At 53.7% G+C, this 22,718-nt stretch overlaps 1 protein-coding gene across 1 annotated transcript in view; it reads left to right on the forward strand.

Moving 5' to 3' along the window:
- LOC123350274 (deleted in malignant brain tumors 1 protein-like) overlaps nucleotides 1-22,718 on the forward strand; it is a 156,901-nt gene that overhangs the window by 93,974 nt on the left and 40,209 nt on the right. The window contains 3 exon segments of the mRNA XM_044988767.1: nucleotides 1,604-1,933; nucleotides 5,282-5,602; nucleotides 7,313-7,318. Of these exon segments, the coding sequence (XP_044844702.1) occupies nucleotides 1,604-1,933; nucleotides 5,282-5,602; nucleotides 7,313-7,318 (657 nt within the window).

Consider the following 22,718-nt stretch of genomic DNA (forward strand, 5'->3'; position numbering starts at 1 on the left):
GGTCGGGCGGCTCCGCTTGAGCTGCCGCAGTCATGCCTGCGGGCGGTCCCGCCGAGCCGCGGGACGAGCGCCCCCTCTGCAGTCATACCTGCGGCAAGTCCGGTCGGCCCGGGGCTCCGGTGGACCTCCCGCAGGCAGGCCTGCGGCCGGTCCGCCGGCCCAGCCTGCCGCCCCCCGGGAAAGGGCCGCCCCACGCGCGTGTTTGCCGCGCTGGGGTCTGGAGCCGGCCCTGCCAGCCATAGAGACAGACACTTACCTCATCTCTTTGCTTTCTTTCAGCTTCCATGACAGGATTCCCCATGACAGGTAAATACAAACATAGGCAGAGGGTGTGGAGTCTGTCTGTATGTGTGGGGTGCATGCTGCAGGGTGCAGCTCTCTCATAAATTGGGGTGAGGAAGGGACAAGTTAAGGTTATTTAATCTAGTCATTCAAGTGTAGGACTGGAGACCTGGGTTCAAATGCCGGCCTCCACCAGACTCACCCCATGGTCTCAGCCCATTGCTTCCTCACTACGTGTCCTAGTTTCCCCACCAGTGACTTGTTAACAAGGCGGGCTGTGTGGCAGAGTGCTCTGGCAGCGGCTGTTTGAGCTGTGTCATTCTGAGGTGACCCCAGATTTACCCTGGGGTAGGATCTGCCCCAACAGATATTTTGTCTTTAGTTATTGTTAGACTTGTATCATCTCAGCTCTGGCTGTGGCTGGTGAGTGGCCCCACCCCTGCACAGGGCAAATGGAGATGCTGTGTACTGACACTGGGGGCCGTGATGTGGCCTGTGAGAGGTGGGGGTGGGGTACCAGGGGGTGGGCTGCTGAGGTGCCGTCGCCACAGGAGGGTGCTCAGTTCAGCACGGGGCCGGCCCTGTCTGTGTGGGGAATATGGAGGAGGCGAGTCAAGTCCAGTGGAGGCTTTGGGGAGCAGAACTACAGCCCCGTGAGGCTGCTGCTGGTGGTGGCTCTGGTCAGGCAGGGGCATCGGGGCGCAGACGGGGAGGAAGCCCAGGCAGGGGCAAAGGGCAGTTCAGTCTTCTGACTAGTTTTTTCCCATTGGCCCCTCAGCTGGGAGCCGCCCAGACTGAGGGCTGGCCTGGCCTGCACACACCTGTCCTGTCATGGAGGGGAATTAACCCCAGCAGCTCATTTCACATTTTGGGCATCAGAGAGCTGCAATGGCTGCGACTTGCACTCACTACCAGCTTGGGCCCAGGGCCCCAGACGTGAAAGCCCAAGTGCCTGTTCCCCCCACACCAGCCACTGGGCTGAGCTGGGACGAAACGGGAAATGGTGCCCTCCGGGGGAGAAGCCCCAGGTCTCCTTCCCTCAATGTACTGCATGAGTTCATCCCCCTCGCACAGACTGTACCGGAGCCAGCATCCCCTGGAGAGAAAGACCCTGTGTCCCATTCTCCATCCCACGAGTCAGCCATTCCCCCATGCTTGGGGCTGGATCAGAACTGGTGACCTCCAGAGAGGAACCCCACAGTGTCCCATTCCCAGCCCCGCTGAGCCCGCCTGTCTGCCACACTGGGACTGAATGGGAGCCAGAGCAAACTATACGGAGCAAGCACCATCCCTGAGTGTTTATTCCCTTGGGTGTTTGCAGACTCAGGTATCTTAGAAGTGGCTCCTCTCCGACTGGTGAATGGTTCGAGTCGCTGCGCTGGGAGAGTCGAGGTGCTGTACAACCAGGTGTGGGGAACCGTGTGTGATGATGACTGGGACATAACTGATGCTGGAGTCGTGTGCAGGCAGCTGGGCTGTGGGACGGCATTATCAGCCCCAGGAGGGGCTCGATTTGGGCGAGGATCAGACCGTATCTGGCTGGATGACGTCAACTGTGCAGGGACAGAAGTTGCCCTCTCCAGTTGCAGGGCTCAGCCTTGGGGAACGAATAACTGTAACCACGGAGAAGATTCCGGTGTTGTGTGCTCAGGTAACCTTCATCTACCACTCTGCCTGTTTCAGGGAGCAGGCTGGGAAGCACATTACGAGGCATTGTCCTCTCACAGCCGGTAATGACCCCAGCACGGTGCTTAAGGCCTGTGCTTCAGGGAGCAATATGGGGGTTCCAGTAGAGAGCCGTCTCCTCTCCGTCTCTGCTGACCCTAATTAGCCTGTGTTGCTCTTTGGGTCTGTGCTGCAGGGAGCAGTGTGGGGGCTCAGTAGGGGATGCTCACGTTCTCCTCTTGATGTCAGTGCTGGCCCCAAAAGGGGGCCTGTGCTGCAGGTAGGGGTGTGTCAGTAGGGGTCTGTCATAGGTTTCACCCGCACTCTGAACTTTAGGATACAGATGTGGGGGCCTGCATGAGAACCCCTAAGCTTAATTACCAGCTTAGATCTGGTTGCTGCCACCACCCAAATAGTTTAAAACAGCTGTTTATGAGTCATTTGGGAAACTCTATCTCCCCCACCACCCCTCCAAAATCTCTCCCTCCCAAGTACCGTAACCCTTCCCTGGATAACCTTGAGAGTCTTCTCCACCAATTTCCTGGTGAACACCAATCCAAACCCCTTGGATCTTAAAACAAGGAAAAAATCAATCAGGTTCTTAAAAAGAAGACTTTTAATTAAGGAAAGAAAGGTGAAAAGAAAACCTCTGGGAGAGAGCATACAAGCTTCTCTCACAGACAATAGATTCAAAACACAGAGAATGTTCCCCTGGGCAAAACCTTAGTTACACAAAAGAAATCCCAATTTGATTATCCCTCTAATGCACAAGACAAGTCACACAAAAAAATAAACATAAACCTATTTATTTCTTCTCTAATACTCACTACCCTGGGTGATTCCTTGATCTTTTTCACTCTGGCACAGAACTTTAATGGACTCTGAGACAAAGGAAAACTTCCCTCCTTCCTGTTGAAAAATCTTGTCCGCCCATTGGTTCCTCTGGTCAGGTGTCAGCTAGGCTAGGTGAACTTCTTAACCCTTTACAGGAAAAAGAAGCATTAACCCTTAACTGTCTGTTTATGACAGGGGCTCTCTCCCTTTGCAGTTGTGCTGGCCCTAATGCCCTAGTGCGGTACCATGGGCCCCTAGCATGAGGAAGCCTTGTCTGTGCCCACTGGGGGTCAGCTCCCCGACTCCCTCGGCGACACTGTAGGCCTTGTGGGGTGGGGGATGACCTCTCTCCAGGTTGGCAATAGGCCAGGGACACTTCACCCTTCGGCCCTCCGAGAGTTCCTTTGCAGCATCCAGTCCCTGTCTCTCTGGGCATTCACAGCAGTCACAGATCTTCTGCTCCCAAAGGAACAGGGTCTCAAGGTGACCCGTTCCATCTCCCATCTCTGCCCCAATCAACACACAGCCCTAGATTCCTTCATAGTCACACCAAGGACAAGTGATTTCACAGTGTAGCGATTCGAGGGGCAGCAATGGGACGGGTTGTACAGAAATGGTTCTGTTGCTGGCTCAAAGGGCCCGAGGCGGAGCAACAGCAGGGGTTCGTTGCCCGGTGTGCGTCGCAGTAATTAACACACCAGGGTGGAGAAGCAAACCAAGTTTATTTGAGCTCAAAAAGGTGCCAGGGAGAAAAAGCATTCTCAAATCCTGCACACCCGCGTGCAGGCGGGGTCCCAGTATTTATATCTTAAGCTGTTTGTGTAAGCCTTTTGTTTTGTTTTCCCCCTCACCCCTCCTTTCCCAACAGCAGTTCCTTTAAACATTACATTATAGCGTGTTAGAAAAGTTCTCATCCGCATGTTTATCTATTGGCCTTGTCAGCTCAGGCACATGAAGACTTCTCCCCCTTTCCTCCCCCCTTATCACTACTTTTGCTAGTTTAAGCAGGACTGCAGCTGTTTGCTAGAAAAGCTGACTCTCACATATTCTGCTTTTAGGCTGTTAGCATGTAGGTTGGTTAAAGTTTCCAAAATGGAGTTACTGCGGCTCACTTAGACCCAGAGCAGGGGCCTCATTGACACTTGTGGTTTTCCACTCCCCCCAAGTTACCTAGATTTATGCCTAGTGACACCAACAGTTCCATGGCCAATAAAATCATACCACGCTGACTAGAGCCTAGACTCATTGAACGAGATACTTTTCTGTCTGGTACAGCAACGCTCACCCCACAGTCCTTCCAGGGTTTTACTCCAGGCCTGGCTGTGATCTCCTGTTCCTGAGACAAACACTGTCAGCTGCCTCCTGGGTGAAAGGGAGCTCTTGTCCCCTCTCCTCTTTCTTTGTGGGTACAGACCATTGTCTCTTCCCAGAGGAGGTCTCTCTTCACAGGCTCGTGCTGAGGGTCCTTTGTCTTTGTAAATTCTCATGTCCCGACTGGGCCCAGATAGTGAATAGAGCCTGTCTCCACTGTTGTGCTTTGTTCTATGTGCTGATTGGCTCAGCTGAAGGGATTGCCATGGTGCAGGTGACAAGCTTCACTTCAGCATTTCTGGAGTCTCATATTCCACATTTGATAGCTCTCTTCAACTATGTCCCATCCAAACATCTTGCCCCCGTTAGGGTGACGAGTGGGCTGCTGTCTCTCAGTAGGGATCTCACATAGCATCTCTAGTGAGCTATTGTGCATATATCTCACCCAGGGGATCCCGGTATAACTCTAGGCAAACCTGTGCCCTCTGCCAGTTGGAGTCTATTTATCTCTGGGCCAGACTTCTCTGCGGCACAATGGGGACCTGGGTAACTGTAGCTCCCACCGGTTGGATTTGGTGTCAATGGAGCCTACAGCCGCTCACTCCAATTAAAAATCCAGGGCCAATTTCTCAAGAGTCCAGGTCCCAATCACTGGGTACCGGCGGATTTGCATTTCAGGAGATAAGTCCTGAAGTTGTAACTTCCCCAAGAGCTGGGCACAGGAGACGCAATTCTTCCTCACTTCCTGTCCTACACAGCCTACATATTCCCTGTCCTGTTTCTCAGCTGCCCTGTCTTACCCCAGAAGTGGCTGCATGTCAGTGGGGGGAGTCTTCTTCTTCTGGGTATGTCACAAGTCAATATCTCTGTTACCCTGTGTATCTATGAATACCAGCGCCAGGAGTGAGGGTGTAAATCTGCTCCCCAGGAGGTTCCTGCCAGCAGTGCTGGGGGTGATCTTTTAAATTAAGTGTTCTAGTAGGAGTGAGAGCTGTCTGGGAGAGGAGTGAACAAACTTCAACATTGCTCAAGTGATTAGCATGGCCAGTAGTGCGGAGCCCTTGACAGGCAGTTGCTGTGTGTAGAGACCAGTCAGATCCATTGGTGGGAGGCGCTACGTTCCCCAGGGACATAAGAGATCAGATGCACAGGAAACTCTCTGAGCGTTTCTTCCCTTGGATGTTTGCAGACTCAGAAGTGGCTCATCTCCGACTGGTGAATGGTTTGAGTCGGTGCGCTGGGAGAGTCGAGGTGCTTTACAACCAGCAGTGGGGAACCATATGTGATGATGACTGGGACATAACTGATGCCGGAGTTGTGTGCAGGCAGTTAGGCTGTGGGACGGCGCAATCAGCCCCAGGAGGGGCTCGATTTGGGCAAGGATCTGACCGTATCTGGCTGGATGACGTCAACTGTGCAGGGACAGAAAATGCCCTCTCTGATTGCAGTGCTCGGCCTTGGGGAACGAATAACTGTAACCACGGAGAAGATGCCGGTGTTGTGTGCTCAGGTAACCTTCATCTACCACTCTGCCTGTTTCAGGGAGCAGGGTGGGAAGCACATTACGGGGCATTGTCCTGTCACAGCCAGTACTGACCCCAGCATGGTGCTTGGGGCCTGTGCTTCAGGGAGCAATATGGGGGTTCAAGTAGCGAGCCCTCTCCTCTCAGTCTGTGCTGACCCTATTAGCCTGTTTTGCTCTTTGGGCCTGTGCTGCAAGGAGCAGTGTGGGGGCTCAGTAGGGGACGGTCATGCTCTCCCCTTGATGTCAGTGCTGGCCCCAAAGAGGGCCTGTGCTGCAGGTAGGGGTGTGTCAGTAGGGGTCTGTCATAGGTTTCACCCGCACTCTGAACTTTAGGATACAGATGTGGGGACCTGCATAAAAACCCCTAAGCTTAATTACCAGCTTAGATCTGGTTGCTGCCACCACCCAAATAGTTTAAAACAGCTGTTTATGAGTCGTTTGGGAAACTCTATCTCCCCCACCACCCCTCCAAAATCTCTCCCTCCCAAGTACCGTAACCCTTCCCTGGATAACCTTGAGAGTCTTCTCCACCAATTTCCTGGTGAACACCAATCCAAACCCCTTGGATCTTAAAACACGGAAAAAATCAATCAGGTTCTTAAAAAGAAGACTTTTAATTAAGGAAAGAAAGGTGTAAAGAAAACCTCTGGGAGAGAGCATACAAGCTTCTCTCACAGACAATAGATTCAAAACACAGAGAATGTTCCCCTGGGCAAAACCTTAGTTACACAAAAGAAATCCCAAGTTGATTATCCCTCTAATGCACAAGACAAGTCACACAAAAAAATAAACATAAACCTATTTATTTCTTCTCTAATACTCACTACCCCGGGTGATTCCTTGATCTTTTTCACTCCGGCACAGAACTTTAACGGACTCTGAGACAAAGGAAAACTTCCCTCCTTCCTTTTGAACAATCTTGTCCCCCCATTGGTTCCTCTGGTCAGGTGTCAGCTAGGCTAGGTGAACTTCTTAACCCTTTACAGGAAAAAGAGGTATTAACCCTTAACTGTCTGTATATGACAGGGGCTCTCTCCCTTTGCAGTTGTGCTGGCCCTAATGCCCTAGTGCGGTGCCATGGGCCCCTAGCATGAGGAAGCCTTGTCTGTGCCCACTGGGGGTCAGCTCCCCGACTCCCTCGGCGACACTCTACACCTTGTGTGGTGGGGGGTGATCTCTCTCCAGGTTGGCAATAGGGACACTTCCCCTTTCGGCCCTCCAAGAGTCCCTTTGCAGCATCCAGTCCCTGTCTCTCTGGGCATTCACAGCAGTCACAGATCTTCTGCTCCCAAAGGAACAGGGTCTCAAGGTGACCAGCTCCACCTCCCATCTCTGCCCCAATAAACGCACAGCCCTAGATTCCTTCATAGTCACACCAAGGACAAGTGATTTCACAGAGTGTAGCGATTTGAGGGGTAGCAAGGAGACAGGTTGGAAAGAAATGGTTCCATGGCCAATAAAATCATACCACGCTGACTAGATCTTAGACTCATTGAACAAGATACTTTTCTGTCTGGTAGAGCAACGCTCACCCCACAGTCCTTCCAGGGTTTTACTCCAGGCTTGGCTGTGATCTCCTGTTCCTGAGACAAACGCTGTCAACCGCCTCCTGGGTGAAAGGGAGCTCTTGTCCCCTTCTCCTCTTTCTTTGTAGGTACAGACCATTGTCTCTTCCCAGAGGAGGTCTCTCTTCAGAGACTAGTGCTGAGGGTCCTTTGTCTTTGTCATGTCCCGACTGGGCCCAGACAGTGAATACAGCCTGTCTCCATGGCTGTGCTTTGTTCTATGTGCTGATTGACTCAGCTGAAGGGATTGCCATGGCGCAGGTGACAAGCTTCACTTCAGCACTTCTGGAGCCTCATATTCTACATTTTATATCTCTCTTCAACTATGTCCCATCCAAATATCTTCCCCCATTAGGGTGACAAGTTGGCTGCTGTCTCTTGGTAGAGACCTCACATGCCATGTTTGGTGAACTATTGTGCTTATATCTCACCCAGAGGATTGCCATATAACGCTGGGCATCCCTGTTCCCTCTACCAGTTGGCATCTAGTTATCTGTGGGCAGACTCCTCTGTGGCAGAATGGGACCTTGGGAGCATCCCAGTATGGTGCTAAGGGTCTGTACTGCACGGAGCTGGTTCGGGGTCACAGTAAGTGTCACTCTTCTCATGGTGTCAGTTCTGACCCCATTTCCCCCATGCAGTTGTACAGGCCTGTGCTGTAGGGAGCAGGATGGGGGCTCTTTTGGGGGTGATCTCCCCTCGCAGTCAGTGCTGGCCGCAGTGCCTCAGCACAGTACTTAGGATCTGTGCTGCAGGGAGCAGTACGTGAGAGACCCTCCCTATCGCTGATCGCTCTGATCCCTCTGCCCCGCTACAGCACAATGGGGTGCTGGGTAACCAGAGATCCCATTTGTGGGATTTGGTGTTGAATGGATCCCGCAGCCACTCAGGGATCCCTTTATGAAGTGTGGTGTTCTTTTCCCCGTCACTCCGGGTGATCTTCATCTCAGCTAATTACCCCTGAACCTGTAATATGCCCAACTGCTGTGACTAGAGACAGGTTCTTCCTCACTTCCTCTTCTACACTCCTTTCCCCTTTGGGGGGAGGGATAGCTCAGTGGCTTGAGCACTGGCCTGTTAAACCCAGGGTTATGAATTCAATCCTTGAGGGGGCCACTTAGAGATCTGAGGCAAAAATTGGTCCTGCTAGTGAAGGCAGGGGGCTGGACTCAATGAGCTTTCAAGGTCACGTTCAGTTCTAGGAGTTTGGTATATCTCCAATTATTATTAATTTTTCTATTACACAGCCCATGAGTTTCTGTGCTCTGTCTCTCATCTCCTCTCTTCCACCCCACAGGTGGCTGCATGGTAGTGGTGGGGAGTAGGGCTGTCAAGTTATTAAAAGAAATTGTGATTAATTATGAGATAAAAATCGTTCAAGATTAATTGCACAAGCAATCGTCCCTTTACACAATAATAGAATACAATTTATTTCAGTGTTTGGGATGTTTTCTACTTTTTCAAATACATTGATTTCAAATACAATTCAGAATACAAAGTGTACAGTGTTCACTTTATATTTATTTTTTATTACAAATATTTTTACTGTAAAAAAGAGAGAAAAGAAATAGTATTTTCAATTCACCTCATACAAGTACTGCAGTGCCAACTCTTTATCTGGAAAGTTGAACTTACAAATGTAGAATGATTTACAAATAATAACTGCACAGCCTCTGGCATGTAAGCTGCTCCTTGGATTGTGCAACCGAATGACACCAGCCAATATCTCCAGTCCCAGACACAACCCTTGGAACCTCCATCTTGCAGTGTCCAGTTATGCCCACTAGACACTGGGACCTTATATGAGTGTGTCAATTTAACAAAGAAATTGATATGTACCAGGCTTCTTATCCCATGGGGAATCTGACACACTTCAAACCAAACGCACTGCTTCAGGTAGAATAAACAAATCAATTTATTAACTATAAAGATAGATTTTAAGTGATTATAAGTCAAAGCAAAACAAGTCAGATTTGGTGAAATGAAATAAAATAAAAACCCATTCTAAGCTGATATGAACACTTTCAGTGCCCTTACAAACTTAGATGCTTCTCACCACAGGCTGGCTGGTTGCTCTTCAGCCAGGCTCTCCCCTTTGATCAGCGCTTCAGTCGCTTGCTGGTGGTGGTGTCTATAGATGTAGGTGAAAGAGAGAAGAAGAGCCTGGCAAACATCTCTCCCTTTTATCATGTTCTTTCTTCCCTCTTGGCTTTGTCCCCCCACTTCAGAGTCAGGTGAGCATTACCTCGTCGCAGTCCCAAACTAACCAAAGGAAGGAGGGTGACTCACCCGAGAGTCCAACACATCCTTTTGTTGCTGCCTAGGCCAGCATCCTTTGTTCCTGTGAGGCTGGGCTGGGTGTGTCCCATGCATGCCTTGATGAGGTGTGAACTGCCCCTCTGCTCTTAGAGAGTTTTTGCCTGGGCTTATTTTAAGCCATGAGGATACATTTTCAGCCTCATAACTATATACATGAAATTATAACCTATAACATTACTGTAACATTACTGCAACAACAATTACTATAACATCACTATAACAACAATCCTTGGTGCATCATGACCCTTCCGAAGACACCCAACATGACAAACTTTGCATTGGATACCACACAATCCTTTTATAAGGATGAACATGGGGGTGCTTCCCCGAGGTACAGAGCGTCACAGGTACCTTCTTTGCATTTTGTCAAATCTGCAGTGAAGGTGTTCTTAAAATGAGCAACTCTTGCTGAGTCATCATCCGAGGCTACCGTAACATGAAAGATATGGCAGAATGCAGGTAAAATACATAGCAGGAGATACACAATTCTCCCCTAAGAATGTCAATCACAAATTACATTAACACCTTACTTTTTTAACGAGCATCATGAATATGTTAGTATGTCGTCTGGAATGGTGGCCAAAGCATGAAGGACCATGTGAATGTTTAGCATATCTGGCACGTAAATACCTTGCATTGCCACCTACAAAAGTGCCATGCAAACGCCTCTTCTCACTTTCGGGTGACACTGGAAATAAGAAGCAGGGAGCATTATCTCCCGTAAATGTAACAACCTTGTTTGTCTGAGCGATTGGCTGAACAAGAAGTAAGACTGAGAGGATGTGTAGGCTCTAAGTTTTCCATTGGTTGGGGTTTTTTTTTTGAGTGCAATTATGTAACAAAAAAAATTCTACATTTGTCAATTGCACTTTCACAATAAAGAGGTTGCACTGCAGTACTTGTATGAGGTGAATTGCAAAATACTATTTCTTTTACCATTTTTACAGTGCAAATATTTGTAATCCAAAATACAGTAACAGCTGTTTTTTCCAGCACTTCACCAACTGGAAAGCTCTATATATTGGCATTTCTGATCTTCATTGAAATACCGGTTTATAGTTCGGTTGGCACAGGCAGGGCCGCCCAGAGGATTCAGGGGGCCTGGGGCAAAGCAATTTCAGGGGCCCCTTCCATAAAAAAAATGGCAATACTATATTCTCATGGGGGCCTGTAATCGGTCGGTCGGGGCTCGACCTTCCAGCGGGCAGGAGGGGAGCCGCACCGACTCACTTCTGTTCGCCTGCTAGCCTGTAGGAGTCACTGAGAACAACGTTAGATCGCCGGGCCCTCTGGTGCCGGCGCTAGGCAAAGAGCGGTACAAATAGGCCCTGGCCCTCTGGAGCAGGGCAGGGCAACAGCAATACAAATAAGCCCTGGCCCTCTGGAGCAGGGCAGGGCACTAGTAGTTCAATAAGCCCTGGCCCTCTGGAGCAGGGCGGAGCAACAGCAGTTCAATAAGCCCTGGCCCTCGGGAGCAGGGCGGGCAACAGCAGTTCAATAAGCCCTGGCCCTCGGGAGCAGGGCGGGCAACAGCAGTTCAATAAGCCCTGGCCCTCTGGAGCAGGGCAGGGCAACAGCAGTTCAATAAGCCCTGGCCCTTTGAAGCAGGGCAGGGCAACAGCAGTTCAATAAGCCCTAGCCCTCTGGAGCAGGGCGGGGCAACAGCAGGAGGCAGAGCTCAGACCCTCAGGCAGGGCTGAGCAGCAGTTCAGTCTGGAAGCCCAAGCCCTAGCTCAGGGTGGGCAGTAACAAGAAGCAGAGCTCAGACCCTCAGGCAGGGCTGAGCAGCAGTTCAAGTCTATAAAGCCCAAGCCCTCGATCAGGGCGGGGCAGCAAACAATTGCTCAGGGGGCTCAGATCCTTGCAGCAGGAACTGAGCAGCAACAGGCAAGTGCAAGCTTCTATGCCGGAGCGCTGGGTTGAGGGGGAGACTGCCACCCGTGAGTGGGGTGGCAGGGGGGACACAGGCCCACCCACTCCACTGTGTCCCAGCCCGGGGCCCTAGCAGCGGCGTGGACCCGCTGCAGTCAGTGGGGATCCTAGCCGCAACACACTGACATGGGCACATCAGTGCCCTCAGCCGGACAAGGGTCGGCTACCCCCGGGCTACACTCCATCTCCCCCTCAGGGCCTACCTCGTCCGTCGCACCCGATTCAGGCCAGTCGGTCTGCATCGGCTCCGGGGGGGGGGCTTGGCGGCAGGTCCGGCAGCTCCTCTGGGAAGTTGGGCCAGGACTGCTCGGGCGGCTCCTCTGGGTAACAGCAGGGCCGAGGGGGCTCCTCCTCGTAGCGGGCACTCGGCAATCCTGGGGGCTCCTCCCAGTACGGGCTCCGAGTAGGCTCCGCGGGCTCCTCTGGGTAGTGGGCGCGGGGAAGCTCTGGCCAGGCAGGGCAGTTACCTTGGGCCGAGGAGGGCTCCCAGCCGGGAGCTCCCGCAGGCACGTCTGCTCTCGGCGATGGCTGGGTGCTGACTGAGCTTGGGCGTGCGCCTTTTCTACTTCCTGCCCCGCCCCTTGACTTCCGGGGGGCGGGGACTGGGGGCGGAAGTTCCGCCCACTGAGGTGTTGGCAGGGCAGCTCCCTCTGCTGGGCAGGAGGGGAGCCACACCGACTCACTACAGGGCCCCTGCGGGGCCCGGGGCAAATTGCTCTACTTGCTCCCCGACCCCCTCCCCACTGGCGGCCCTGGGAAAAATAAACCTTCCACATCTTGGCACAAACCCAGTTTTGAGAAAACTTCTTGACAAGGTGTCACTGGTTCTCAGCATCAGCTAGTGCTAAAAGTCACTAAAGCTCATTAAAAGAGTTGGACAAATATTTTCCATCAAAACTTTTTTTGGATCGAAAACTAGGGGTTTTTAAAAAGCAGAAAATAATCACGGACAATGTCTGCTTTCCTTCAAAATTTGTTGTGGTTTTTTTAATTGAAAAGCTGAAATTAGTCTGCCAAAACCTGAACGTGGTTTGGGGTTTCAGAAATGTGTGGCCAAATATTTGCTGCTTGCTTTGTTTGATTGTTTAAAGAAACAATAAAAAAATTCTGCTTAAAAAAAATCCAATACTTTTGAACCACCTCAGCTTCTGCCCAAACGCCTGAGCTCATTCAGTCAGAGATTTTGTTCAGGTTTCTGATACTCTGCTGGCTTCCTTGACTCATATCTGTCTCCATAACTTTGGGTTCATTTAGCTCAGAAGGAGGGTAGTTTTCTTCCTGGCGTCGGAGTCCGCCGCCCAGGAGGCCGTAGAGACGGGTCTGGCGGTGGGGGGCGTGTTCGTGCCCCTGGAGCCCTTGGACGACCTGGGGGTCCGCTTGATCCTGACCTCCGTCCCTCCCTTCCTGCCCAATGCCGCCCTGTTGCCTGCCCTTTCTGCCCTGGGGCGCCCTATCTCCGTCATCAGCCCTCTCCCGTTGGGCTGCAAGGACCCCGCCCTCCGTCACGTCCTCTCGTTCCGCCAGCAAGTGCAGTTTCAACTGCCGCCGGCGGTGCGTGATGGAGAGGCGCTCGAGGGGTCCTTTGTGGTCCCCTACTATGGAGCCCGCTACCGGGTGCATTACTTGACGGGGGAGGCCTGGTGCTACCTCTGCCAGGCGATGGGGCACGTCCGGAGGGACTGCCCCTTGGCCCGGCTCGGAGGAGCGTCCGGGACCCCCGAGCCCTGGCAAGGTGCCGGTCCTGTCACCACCAGTGCCCATGGTTGCTCGGCACCTGAAGCTGCCCCTCCTCCTTCTCGGTCCACCGCTGTGGAGGAGGGTGTGGCGGAGATAACGCTGGGCATGGGAGGGGGCCCGCCCCCGGGAGACGCCTCCCTTGTTCCTGTTGCCCCTCCATTGCTTCCCCGAGTCTCTGACCCATCGCCCTTGCCCCCAGACCAGCCAGCCCCCGGATGATGCCATGGAGGGCTGGTCCTTAGTGCACGGGAAGTGGGGCAAGCAGAAGGCTTGGGCCCCGTTACATCCTTCAGATTCGGAGACCCCCCGGAAGAGCAGGAAGGGGGGCACCGATGACGAGCCTTCCGCCTTGCCCCCTGACGACGCCCGTTTTGTGGTGCTGGCTGGGGACACCGTCACAGCACCGGACGGTGACGCTGCCCCTCCTCCGGGGTCCCTTCCCGTGGAAGCCCCCGAGAGAGCCCCTCTTGCCCCCTTGCCATCCGAAGCCCCTGCGAGCGCTGAGGTGGGCGTCGCTTCGGGTGCTGGCAGGGAGGGCCCCGGGGTGGCGGACGGCGATCTCCCCTCCATCTACGAGGAGATCGAGGCCCTGGGTCTGACCCCGGTCACGCAGGGGGAGGACGACCCTTTGCTAGCGGGCCTTGATCTGAGCGACCTCACCTCGGTCCCCCTATCCCCAGGTTCCCTTCCCCTGGATGCTGCTTCTGCTCCCACCTCTGAGGGTCCCCTGGGGTCTTCCATCAGCCTGGCTGCGGGTGGCACCCTGCTGATGGCCGCCGAGCCCATTGGGGCGACGGCCGGTGCCCTGCTGCCCGGACCCGAATCCCAGGGGGTGTCCCTCTTGGGTATGGGGCAACCGACCTCCTTCCCTGATGGGGACCCCATTGCTGACCTTCCATCTCCGGATGCCGCGGCTGCCGCACCTGCCCTGGTGGCTGAGCCCGGCATCGTTGAGGGTCCCCTGCTCACTCCCCAGATCCCTGAGCCTGATTGAGAGGGGCCACCTTCCTGCGACCCGATTACTGGGGCTCAGGATCCTGCTTCTGCCCCTCTCCCCGATTTTCTTCCTGATCCCACCCCTACTCCTGACTCCTGCCCTATCCCTGATGTCGGCCCCGTCCTTGTCTCCTCCACCTCCCGTGACGCCATTGCTGCCCCTGGGGTAACCCCCCAGGGAGTGGCCTTAGTTGTTTTTCCCTGCCCTGACCCACCAGGGGCTGCTGTTCTCCTTCCACCGCCCCCTGTTGAACCGGGGAGCGGGGTGGGCTGCATGGCGTTGGCCCATCGGACGCCACATCGAGGGTCTTCCCCCTGCCTGCCCACCTCGGTGGGCCATGGGGCTGTGACGGGGGCCCCTCTGGGGGACGGTCATCGATCCGTTACCCCGCCCCCCCATGCACTGAGGGAGGAGCTGCGGGAGTTCCTTGAGGACGTCCGTGGCTCCCGTAACAAGGTCCAACTTGCACTCCAGCGGTGGGGGGATTTCCATCTTATCCTCCGGGCCGCGAGGGCCCTCATGGGGGAGGGTAAGAGGACCGGGAAGCAGGCCGCCGCGGCCTACCGGCGGGTCTGCCTCTTCTGTGACTCTCTACTCACCTACGGGGTTGGTCACGGATTGCTGCGCGGCCTGACGGAGGCCGTGGGCGTGTCTGCCGGTGAGGATCCCCCCCAGCCTTCCTCATGGCGCCAATCATCTTTGCCACTTTAAACACCTGGGGCTGTAGGATGGGTCTCCGCAGGAGCCAGGTGCTCTCTTTCCTTCGGGATGTGAGGTACTCTGTGGTTTTCCTGCAGGAGACCCAGACGGGTCCGGCCGCTGAAGCTAGCTGGCGGCTGGAGTGGGGGGACAGGGTCTACTTTAGCCACCTCTCGGTTCGCTCGGCCAGAGTGGCGACCCTGTTCTCCCCCGACCTACGGCCTGAGGTGCTGGGGGTCGCCGAGGCTGTGCCGGGCCGCCTGCTGCACCTCCGGGTCTGCATGGAGGGGCTTGTGGTTAATCTCATCAACGTCTACGCCCCGACATCGGGCCCGGAGAGGTTGCGTTTTTATCAGCAGGTGTCCGCCTTCCTCGGCTCCCTGGATCCTCGTGAGTGCTTGGTCCTGGGCAGGGACTTTAACACCACCCTCGAGGAACAGGACCGCTCGGGGACCGAGCAGTGCCCGGCCGCCGCGGACGTCCTCCAGGAGATCGTTGACCGCCACTCCCTGGTGGACTTCTGGCGCGACCACCGCCTGGACGATGTCTCGACGTTCACCTTCGTCCGGGTGGAGGCCCATCGGTCGCGCCACTCCCGGCTGGACCGCATTTACCTGTCACTTTTCCACCTTTCACGAGCCCACTCCTCCAGCGTTCGGCCGGTCTCCTTTTCGGATCACCACTTTGCCACCGTGACGGCCTCTCTCTGCGCGGAGAGGCCGGGGCCGGCCTATTGGCACTTTAATAATAGTTTGCTGGAGGACGCGGGCTTCATGGCGTCCTTCCGGGAGTTCTGGCTGGCCTGGCGAGGGCAGAGGTGCGCCTTTCCCTCGGCGCGGCGGTGGTGAGACCTGGGGAAGGTGCGCGCCCGGCTCTTCTGCCGTGACTACACCTGGGGCGCCAGCCGACGGAGGGATGCGGCGATAGGGCAGTTGGAACGGGAGGTCTTGGAGCTGGAGAGGCGTCTGGCTGCCGGCCCCAAGGATCCATCCCTCTGCGGAGCGTACCGGGAGAAGCGGGAGGAGTTCTGGGCCCTCGAAGACCATCAGGCCCGGGGTGCCTTTGTTCGATCCCGCATCCGCCTCCTTCGGGAGATGGATCGCAGCTCCCGAGTCTTCTATGCCCTGGAAAAAGGAGAGGGGCCAAAAAGCACGTCACCTGCCTCCTGGCAGAGGATGGCACCCCCCTCACGGATCCAGCGGAGATGTGTGGGAGGGCCAGGGCCTTCTATGCGACTCTTTTCTCCCCGGATCTGACCGATCCTAATGCTTGCAAAGTGTTCTGGGACGGATTCCCGACGGTCAGCGCAGGCGACCGGGACCGGCTAGAGCTGCCTCTCACTCTGGCCGAGTTCTCGGAAGCCCTCTGTCGCATGCCCACCAATAGATCTCCGAGCATGGACGGGCTGACCGTGGAGTTCTACTGCGTGTTCTGGGACGTCCTCGACCCAGACCTAATCACTGTCTGGGCTGAGTCTTTGCAGGGTGGGGTCCTCCCTCTCTCGTGCAGGCGAGCCATGCTCGCCTTATTGCCAAAGAGGGGGGACCTCCGCGACTTACGGAATTGGCGTCCCGTCTCGCTCCTCAGCACGGACTACAAAATCGTTGCGAAAGCCATCTCGATGTGGCTAGGGTCCGTGCTGGCGGACGTGGTCCACCCGGACCAGACCTACACCGTCCCGGGCCGCACGATCTTTGATAACCTGTATCTGGTCTGGGACCTTCTGGAACTAGGGTGTAGGGATGGTCTGTCGTTCGCCCTCCTGTCCCTGGATCAGGAGAAGGCATTCGACAGGGTGGACCACGGGTATCTCCTGAGCACTCTGCGAGCGATTGGTTTCGGACCCCAGTTTGTGGGGTTGGTGCTTCGGGAGCCGGAGCTGCGGCTGGTCCTGTCGGCATACGCTGACGATGTGCTCCTCGTGGTCCAGAACCTGGGCGACTTGGCGCAGGTGGAGGCTTGCCAGGCCGTTTACTCGGCGGCCTCCTCCGCCTGGGTCAACTGGGTCAAGAGCTCTGGCCTGGTGGTCGGGGACGGGTGGCAGGCGAGCTCCCTCCCACCCGCGCTTCAGGCCATCCGGTGGAGCGCGGGTCCGCTGCTCTATCTCGGCGTTTACCTTTCTGCCACGCATCCGTCTCCGCCGGAGAACTGGCACGGTTTAGAGGGCGGGGTGAGGGCACGGTTCCGGAAATGGACAGGACTACTCCGATGCCTCTCTCTCCGGGGGAGGGTGCTGGTGCTGAATCAACTAGTCCTGTCCATGCTCTGGTACCGGCTCAACACCCTGGTCCCGGCCCCGGATTTCCTGGCCAACCTCCGGACAGCGGTTCTGGAGTTCTTCTGGCCAGGAACGCACTGGGTCTCTGCAGGGGTCCTCCACCTGCCCCTGGCGGAGGCGGGAAAGGGCCTGAAGTGCCTGCGCACTCAGGTCCACGTCTTCTGCCTCCAGGCCCTGCAGAGGCTCCTGTATGGTGCGGGTAGTCCGGCATGGAGAGCACTGGCGCACGCCTTCCTCCGCTGCTTCCGAGGGCTCCGATACGACGGGCAGCTCTTTTATCTCCATCCGAGAGGTCTTCCGCGATACCTCTCCGGGCTGCCGGTCTTCTACCAAGACCTCCTCCGGACGTGGAAGCGCTTTTCGATGACCAGGTCCGTGGAGGCCCCCGTGGGGGTCGATCTCCTCGCGGAGCCCCTGCTACACAACCCCCAGTTCTGTGTGCAGGTGGCGGAGTCCCCCGCGGTGCGCCAGAGGCTGGTCTTGGCAGGGGTCACCAGGGTTGGAGATCTCCTGGACTACGACCGGGGAGACTGGCTGGATCCCCTGACGCTCGCTCAGCGCATGGGGCTCTCCAGACCTCGTACTCCCCGGCGCGTACTTCAGGAGGTGAAGGCCGCTTTACTGCCCACTGCTCGGGTTTACCTCGACCGGGTCCTGCGAGAGGGCACGCCCCGCCCACCTTCCACCCTGGGCCCTGTGGATCTTTTTATCGGGCCCCTGCCCCGTGGACCCAATCACTCCCCTCGCCCTTTCACTGCAAGCCGGCTGCCCGATCTGCAGCCGGTTCTGTTCCAGACCGCGCCAAGAAAACATCTGTACGCGCTCGTGCTCCACACGCTTCACTACCTCACCCTCGCGTCCCGCCCCGATACGAAATGGCGGGACCTCCTGCCACCTCTCGAGAGTGAGGATCCCCGGTGGGCCAGCTTGTATTGTGCCCTGGTCCCAAGGCCCACCGGGGATGTCAGTTGGTGGCTCGTTCATGGAGACGTGAGCACGGGCGTGTACTTGGCGCGGTTTAGCCCTGTTCCCAACACCTGCCCCTTTTGCGGTGTGAAGGAGACCCTGGCGCACGTTTATTTAGAGTGCGCCAGGTTGCAGCTCCTGTTCCGGCTCCTCTTGGATCTCCTCTTGCGTTTTTGGTTGCACTTTTCCCCTCACCTGTTTATCTATACACTCCCCATCCGTGGCCCCACAAAGTCGCAGGATCTCCTTGTCAACCTCCTCTTAGCCCTGGCCAAACTAGCCATCTATAAAACCAGGGAGAGGAGGTTGGCCGACGGGATTTCCTGCGACTGTGGGGCCTATTTCCGCTCCTCCGTCCGTTCACGCATCCGGGCAGAGTTCCTCTGTGCGGCGTCCACTGGCTCCCTTGACGCCTTTGAGGAGCAGTGGGCATTGTCTGGGGTTCTCTGCTCGGTGTCCCCATCAGGTTCCCTTCGTTTAGCCCTATGACCTCACTCCCGATCCTGTTTTTTTCATTGGTTGTCCCACGTACTTAGTTAGTATCCCAGACCTGTGGATCCTCCCCTTAGGCTGGGGGGAGGTCCTTTAGCAGTGGGAGGGCTTTGCCCGCCCACTTCCTGGATACTAATAGGACCAGACTCCTGTACCCCACTGGCCTGGGTCTGTCACAGTATGTATAGTTGAGATTGTTTTCCAATGTGCATTACTTTGCATTTATCAACATTGAATTTCATCTGCCATTTTGTTGCCCAGTTACTCAGTTTTGTGAATTCCCTTTGTAAATTTTTGCAGTCTGCCTGGGACTTAGAATCATAGAATGTCAGGGTTGGAAGGGTTCTCAGGAGGTCATCTAGTCCTGCCCCCTGCTCAAAGCAGGAGCAATCCCCAACGAAATCATCCCAGCCAGGGCTTTGTGAAGCCTGACCTTAAAAACCTCTAAGGAAGCAGATTCCACCACCACCCTAGGTAACTCATTCCAGTGCTTCACCACCCTCCTAGTGAAAAAGCTTTTCCTAATATCCAACCTAAACCTCCTGCATTGCAACTTGAGACCATTACTCCTTGTTTTGTCATCTGGTACCACTGAGAACAGTCTAGATCCATCCTCTTTGGAACCCCCTTTCAGGTAGTTGAAAGCAGCTATCAAATCCACCCTCATTCTTCACTTCTGCAGACTAAACAATCCCATAAGTCATGTTCTCCAGCCCCCTAATCATTTTTGTTGCCCTCTGCTGGACTCTTTCCAATTTTTCCACATACTTCTTGTAGTGTGGGGCCCAAAACTGGAAACAGTACTCTAGATGAGGCCTCACCAATGTCGAATGGAGGGGAATGACCACGTCCCTCGATCTGCTGGCAATGCCTCTAATTATACAGGCCCAAAATGCTGTTAGCTTTCTTGACAACAAGGGCACACTGTTGACTCATATCCAGCTTCTTGTCCACTGGAACCCCTAGGTGCTTTTCTGCAGAACTGCTTCCTAGCCATTCGATCCCTAGTCTGTAACAGTGAATGGGATTCTTCCATCCTTAACTATCTTGAATAGTTTTAGATCATCTGCAAATTTTGCCACCTCACTGTTTACCCATTTTTCTAGATCATTTATGAGTATGTTGAACAGTACTGGTTCCAGTACCAACCCCTCAGGGATCCCACTATTTATTTCTCTCCATTCTGAAAAACTGATAATTTATTCCTACCCTTTGTTTCCCACCTTTTAACCAGATCCATGAGTGGACTTTCCCTTTATCCCATGATGGCTTACTTTTCAAAAGTCAATTTAAATTAAATACATTTTTTAAAATTATATTTTGTTAGAAATCTAGACCTGTTATATGTTTTGGTATAATTTGTATTATCCTTATGTTAAATTTGCATTATCATAACAAAACATTTTACTTTATTCATATCTCTTTTATATATCTCACCAGCTCTGACACCCCCCCTGTAAATTCGAATACCCCCCCAATTTCAATTTCTGGGGAAACCACTGAGAGGGAGGGAGGAACGGGGGAGGCTGTGCGCCGCAAGACAGCTGATTGCCACGGGCAGGAGGCGGGGGGAGTAGGGGAAAGGCGCTGATCCCTGGGGGCCACCGGCAGGCGGGAGGCACTGGGGGGGAAGGAGAGCTGATGGGGGGCTGCCAGCCTGTTTAATACCTGTATTAAATTGCTTGTTTAAAATTGTTTAAAATGTATATAATGCCTTTTGTCTGGCAAAATTTTTTTCCTGGAACCTAACCCCCCCTATTTACATTAATTCTTATGGGGAAATTGGATTTTTTTAACATCGTTTTGCTTACAGTCGCATTTTTCAGGAACAAACGACAACGTTAAGCGAGGAATTACAGTATTTTACATGCATCGCCACCTAGTGGCTGAGCAGTATACTACAGCTTAGCATTCCATTAGACAGCATGTGGGGCTGTCAAACTCCAGGTTGGGGGGGAGCCAGGCCTGAGGGGAGCAGGGTGTGGGGGTCCTTCAGAGGTGCAGGCAGTGTGAAAGGAAGTGGCTTGGTTTGGAAGGGCTGGTGCAGTGTCACTGGTTCTGACGTCGCTCACCAGGTCTTGTCTTTTGCCGGCTACTTAGGGCTCTTCTGCACTGGAAACATTACAGTGGCACGATGGCAGCTCTGCAGCTACAGCACTTCTGTGTAGATGCGACCGATGCCGACAGGAGAGGCAGGAGTGTTAATCCACCTCTCTGAGAGGCAGTAGATAGGTCACTGAAATACAACATGCAGCTGAGTCTTTTCTCTCAGTGCATCAAGAGATGTGAGGGGAGAGCTCGCTCAGGCCACGGCTTACATCAGCCAATGTTTGGAGATCCCCATAGTGACCAGCCATGGAGACAGAGACTTACCTCATTTCTTTGCTTTCTTCCAGCTTCCATGACAGGATTCTCCATGACAGGTAAATACAAACATAGGCAGAAGGTATGGAGTCTGTCCATATGTGTGGGGTGCATGCTGCGGGGTGCAGCTATCTCATTAATTGGGGTGAGGAAGAGATGAGTTAAGGTTATTTAATCTAGTCATTCAAGTGTAGGACTGGAGACCTTGGTTCAAGTCCTGCCTCCACCAGACTCACCCCATGGTCTCAGCCCATCACTACCTCACTACACGTCCTAGTTTCCCCACCAGTGATTTGTTAACAAGGCGGGCTGTGTGGCAGAGTGCAGGGCATTCTGGCTGTTGAATACCGGTGTAAATTCCCAGCCATCCAGCATCTGAAGTGGTCACCCTTGCCCAGTAAGGCTGATTGAAATTTTGGCTCTCGCAGTGGCTGTTTGAGCTGTGCTACCTCACTGTTTACTTATTTTTCTAGATCATTTATGAATATGTTGAACAGTACTGGTCCCAGTACCAACCCCTCAGGGATACCACTATTTATCTCTCTCTATTCTGAAAAACAGATAATTTATTCCTACCCTTTGTTTCCCACCTTTTAACCAGATATTGATCCATGAGAGGACTTTCCCCTTATCCCATGATGGCTTACTTTTCCAAAGTAAATTTAAATTAAATACATTTAAAAAAAATTATATAATGTTAGAAATCTAGACCTGTTATATGTTTTGGTATAATTTGTATTATCCTTATGTTAAATTTGCATTAGCCTAACAAAACATTTACTTTATTCATATCTCTTTTTTATATCTCATCGGTTCTGACACCCCCCCATAAATTCAAACAGCCTCCCTAATTTCAATTTCTGGGGAAACCACTGGGAGGGAGGAAGGGGGGAGGCTGTGCACCACACGACAGCTGTTTGCCACTGGCAGGAGGCAGGGGGAGTACGGGGAAGGTGCTGATTCCTGGTGGCCGCCGGGGGATGTGAGGCGCTGGGGTGGGGCAGGGGAGCTGATGGGACGCTGCCAGCCTGTTTAATACCTGTATTAAATTGCTGGTTTAAAATTGTTTAAAATGTATATAATGCCTTTTGTCTGGCAATTTTTTTTCCCCCTGGAACCTGTTCCCCCCTATTTACATTAATTCTTATGGGGAAATTGGATTCGCTTAACATTGTTTTGCTTAAAGTCGCATTTTTCAGGAGCATAACTTCAACGTTAAGTGAGGAATTACTGTATTTTACGCACAGCACCACCTAGTGGCTGAGCAGTATAATACAGTTTAGCACTCCATTACACAGCATGTGGTGCTGCCATACTCCAGGTTGGGGGGAGCCAGGCCTGAGGGGAGCAGGGGTCCTTCAGAGGTTCAGGCAGTGTGAAAGTAGGTGGCTCAGTTTGGAAGGGCTGGTGCAGTGTCACTGGTTCTGACGTCGCCCACCAGGACTTGTATTTTGCCGGCTACTTAGGGCTCTTCTGCACTGGAAACATTACAGTGGCAGCTCTGCAGCTGTAGCACTTCTGTGTAGATGTGACCGACGCTGACAGGAGAGGCAGGAGGGTCAGTCCACCTCCTTGAGAGGCAGTAGATAGGTCACTGAAATACAATATGCAGCTGAGTCTTTTCTCTCAGTGCATCAAGAGATGTGAGGGGAGAGCTCACTCAGGCCACTGCTTACATCAGCCAATGTTTGGAGATCCCCATGGGGACCAGCCATGGAGACAGAGACTTACCTCATTTCTTTGCTTTCTTTC

The sequence above is a fragment of the Mauremys mutica genome, chromosome 15 (assembly GCF_020497125.1).
Source record: "Mauremys mutica isolate MM-2020 ecotype Southern chromosome 15, ASM2049712v1, whole genome shotgun sequence".
Classification (NCBI taxonomy): Eukaryota; Metazoa; Chordata; order Testudines; family Geoemydidae; genus Mauremys; species Mauremys mutica.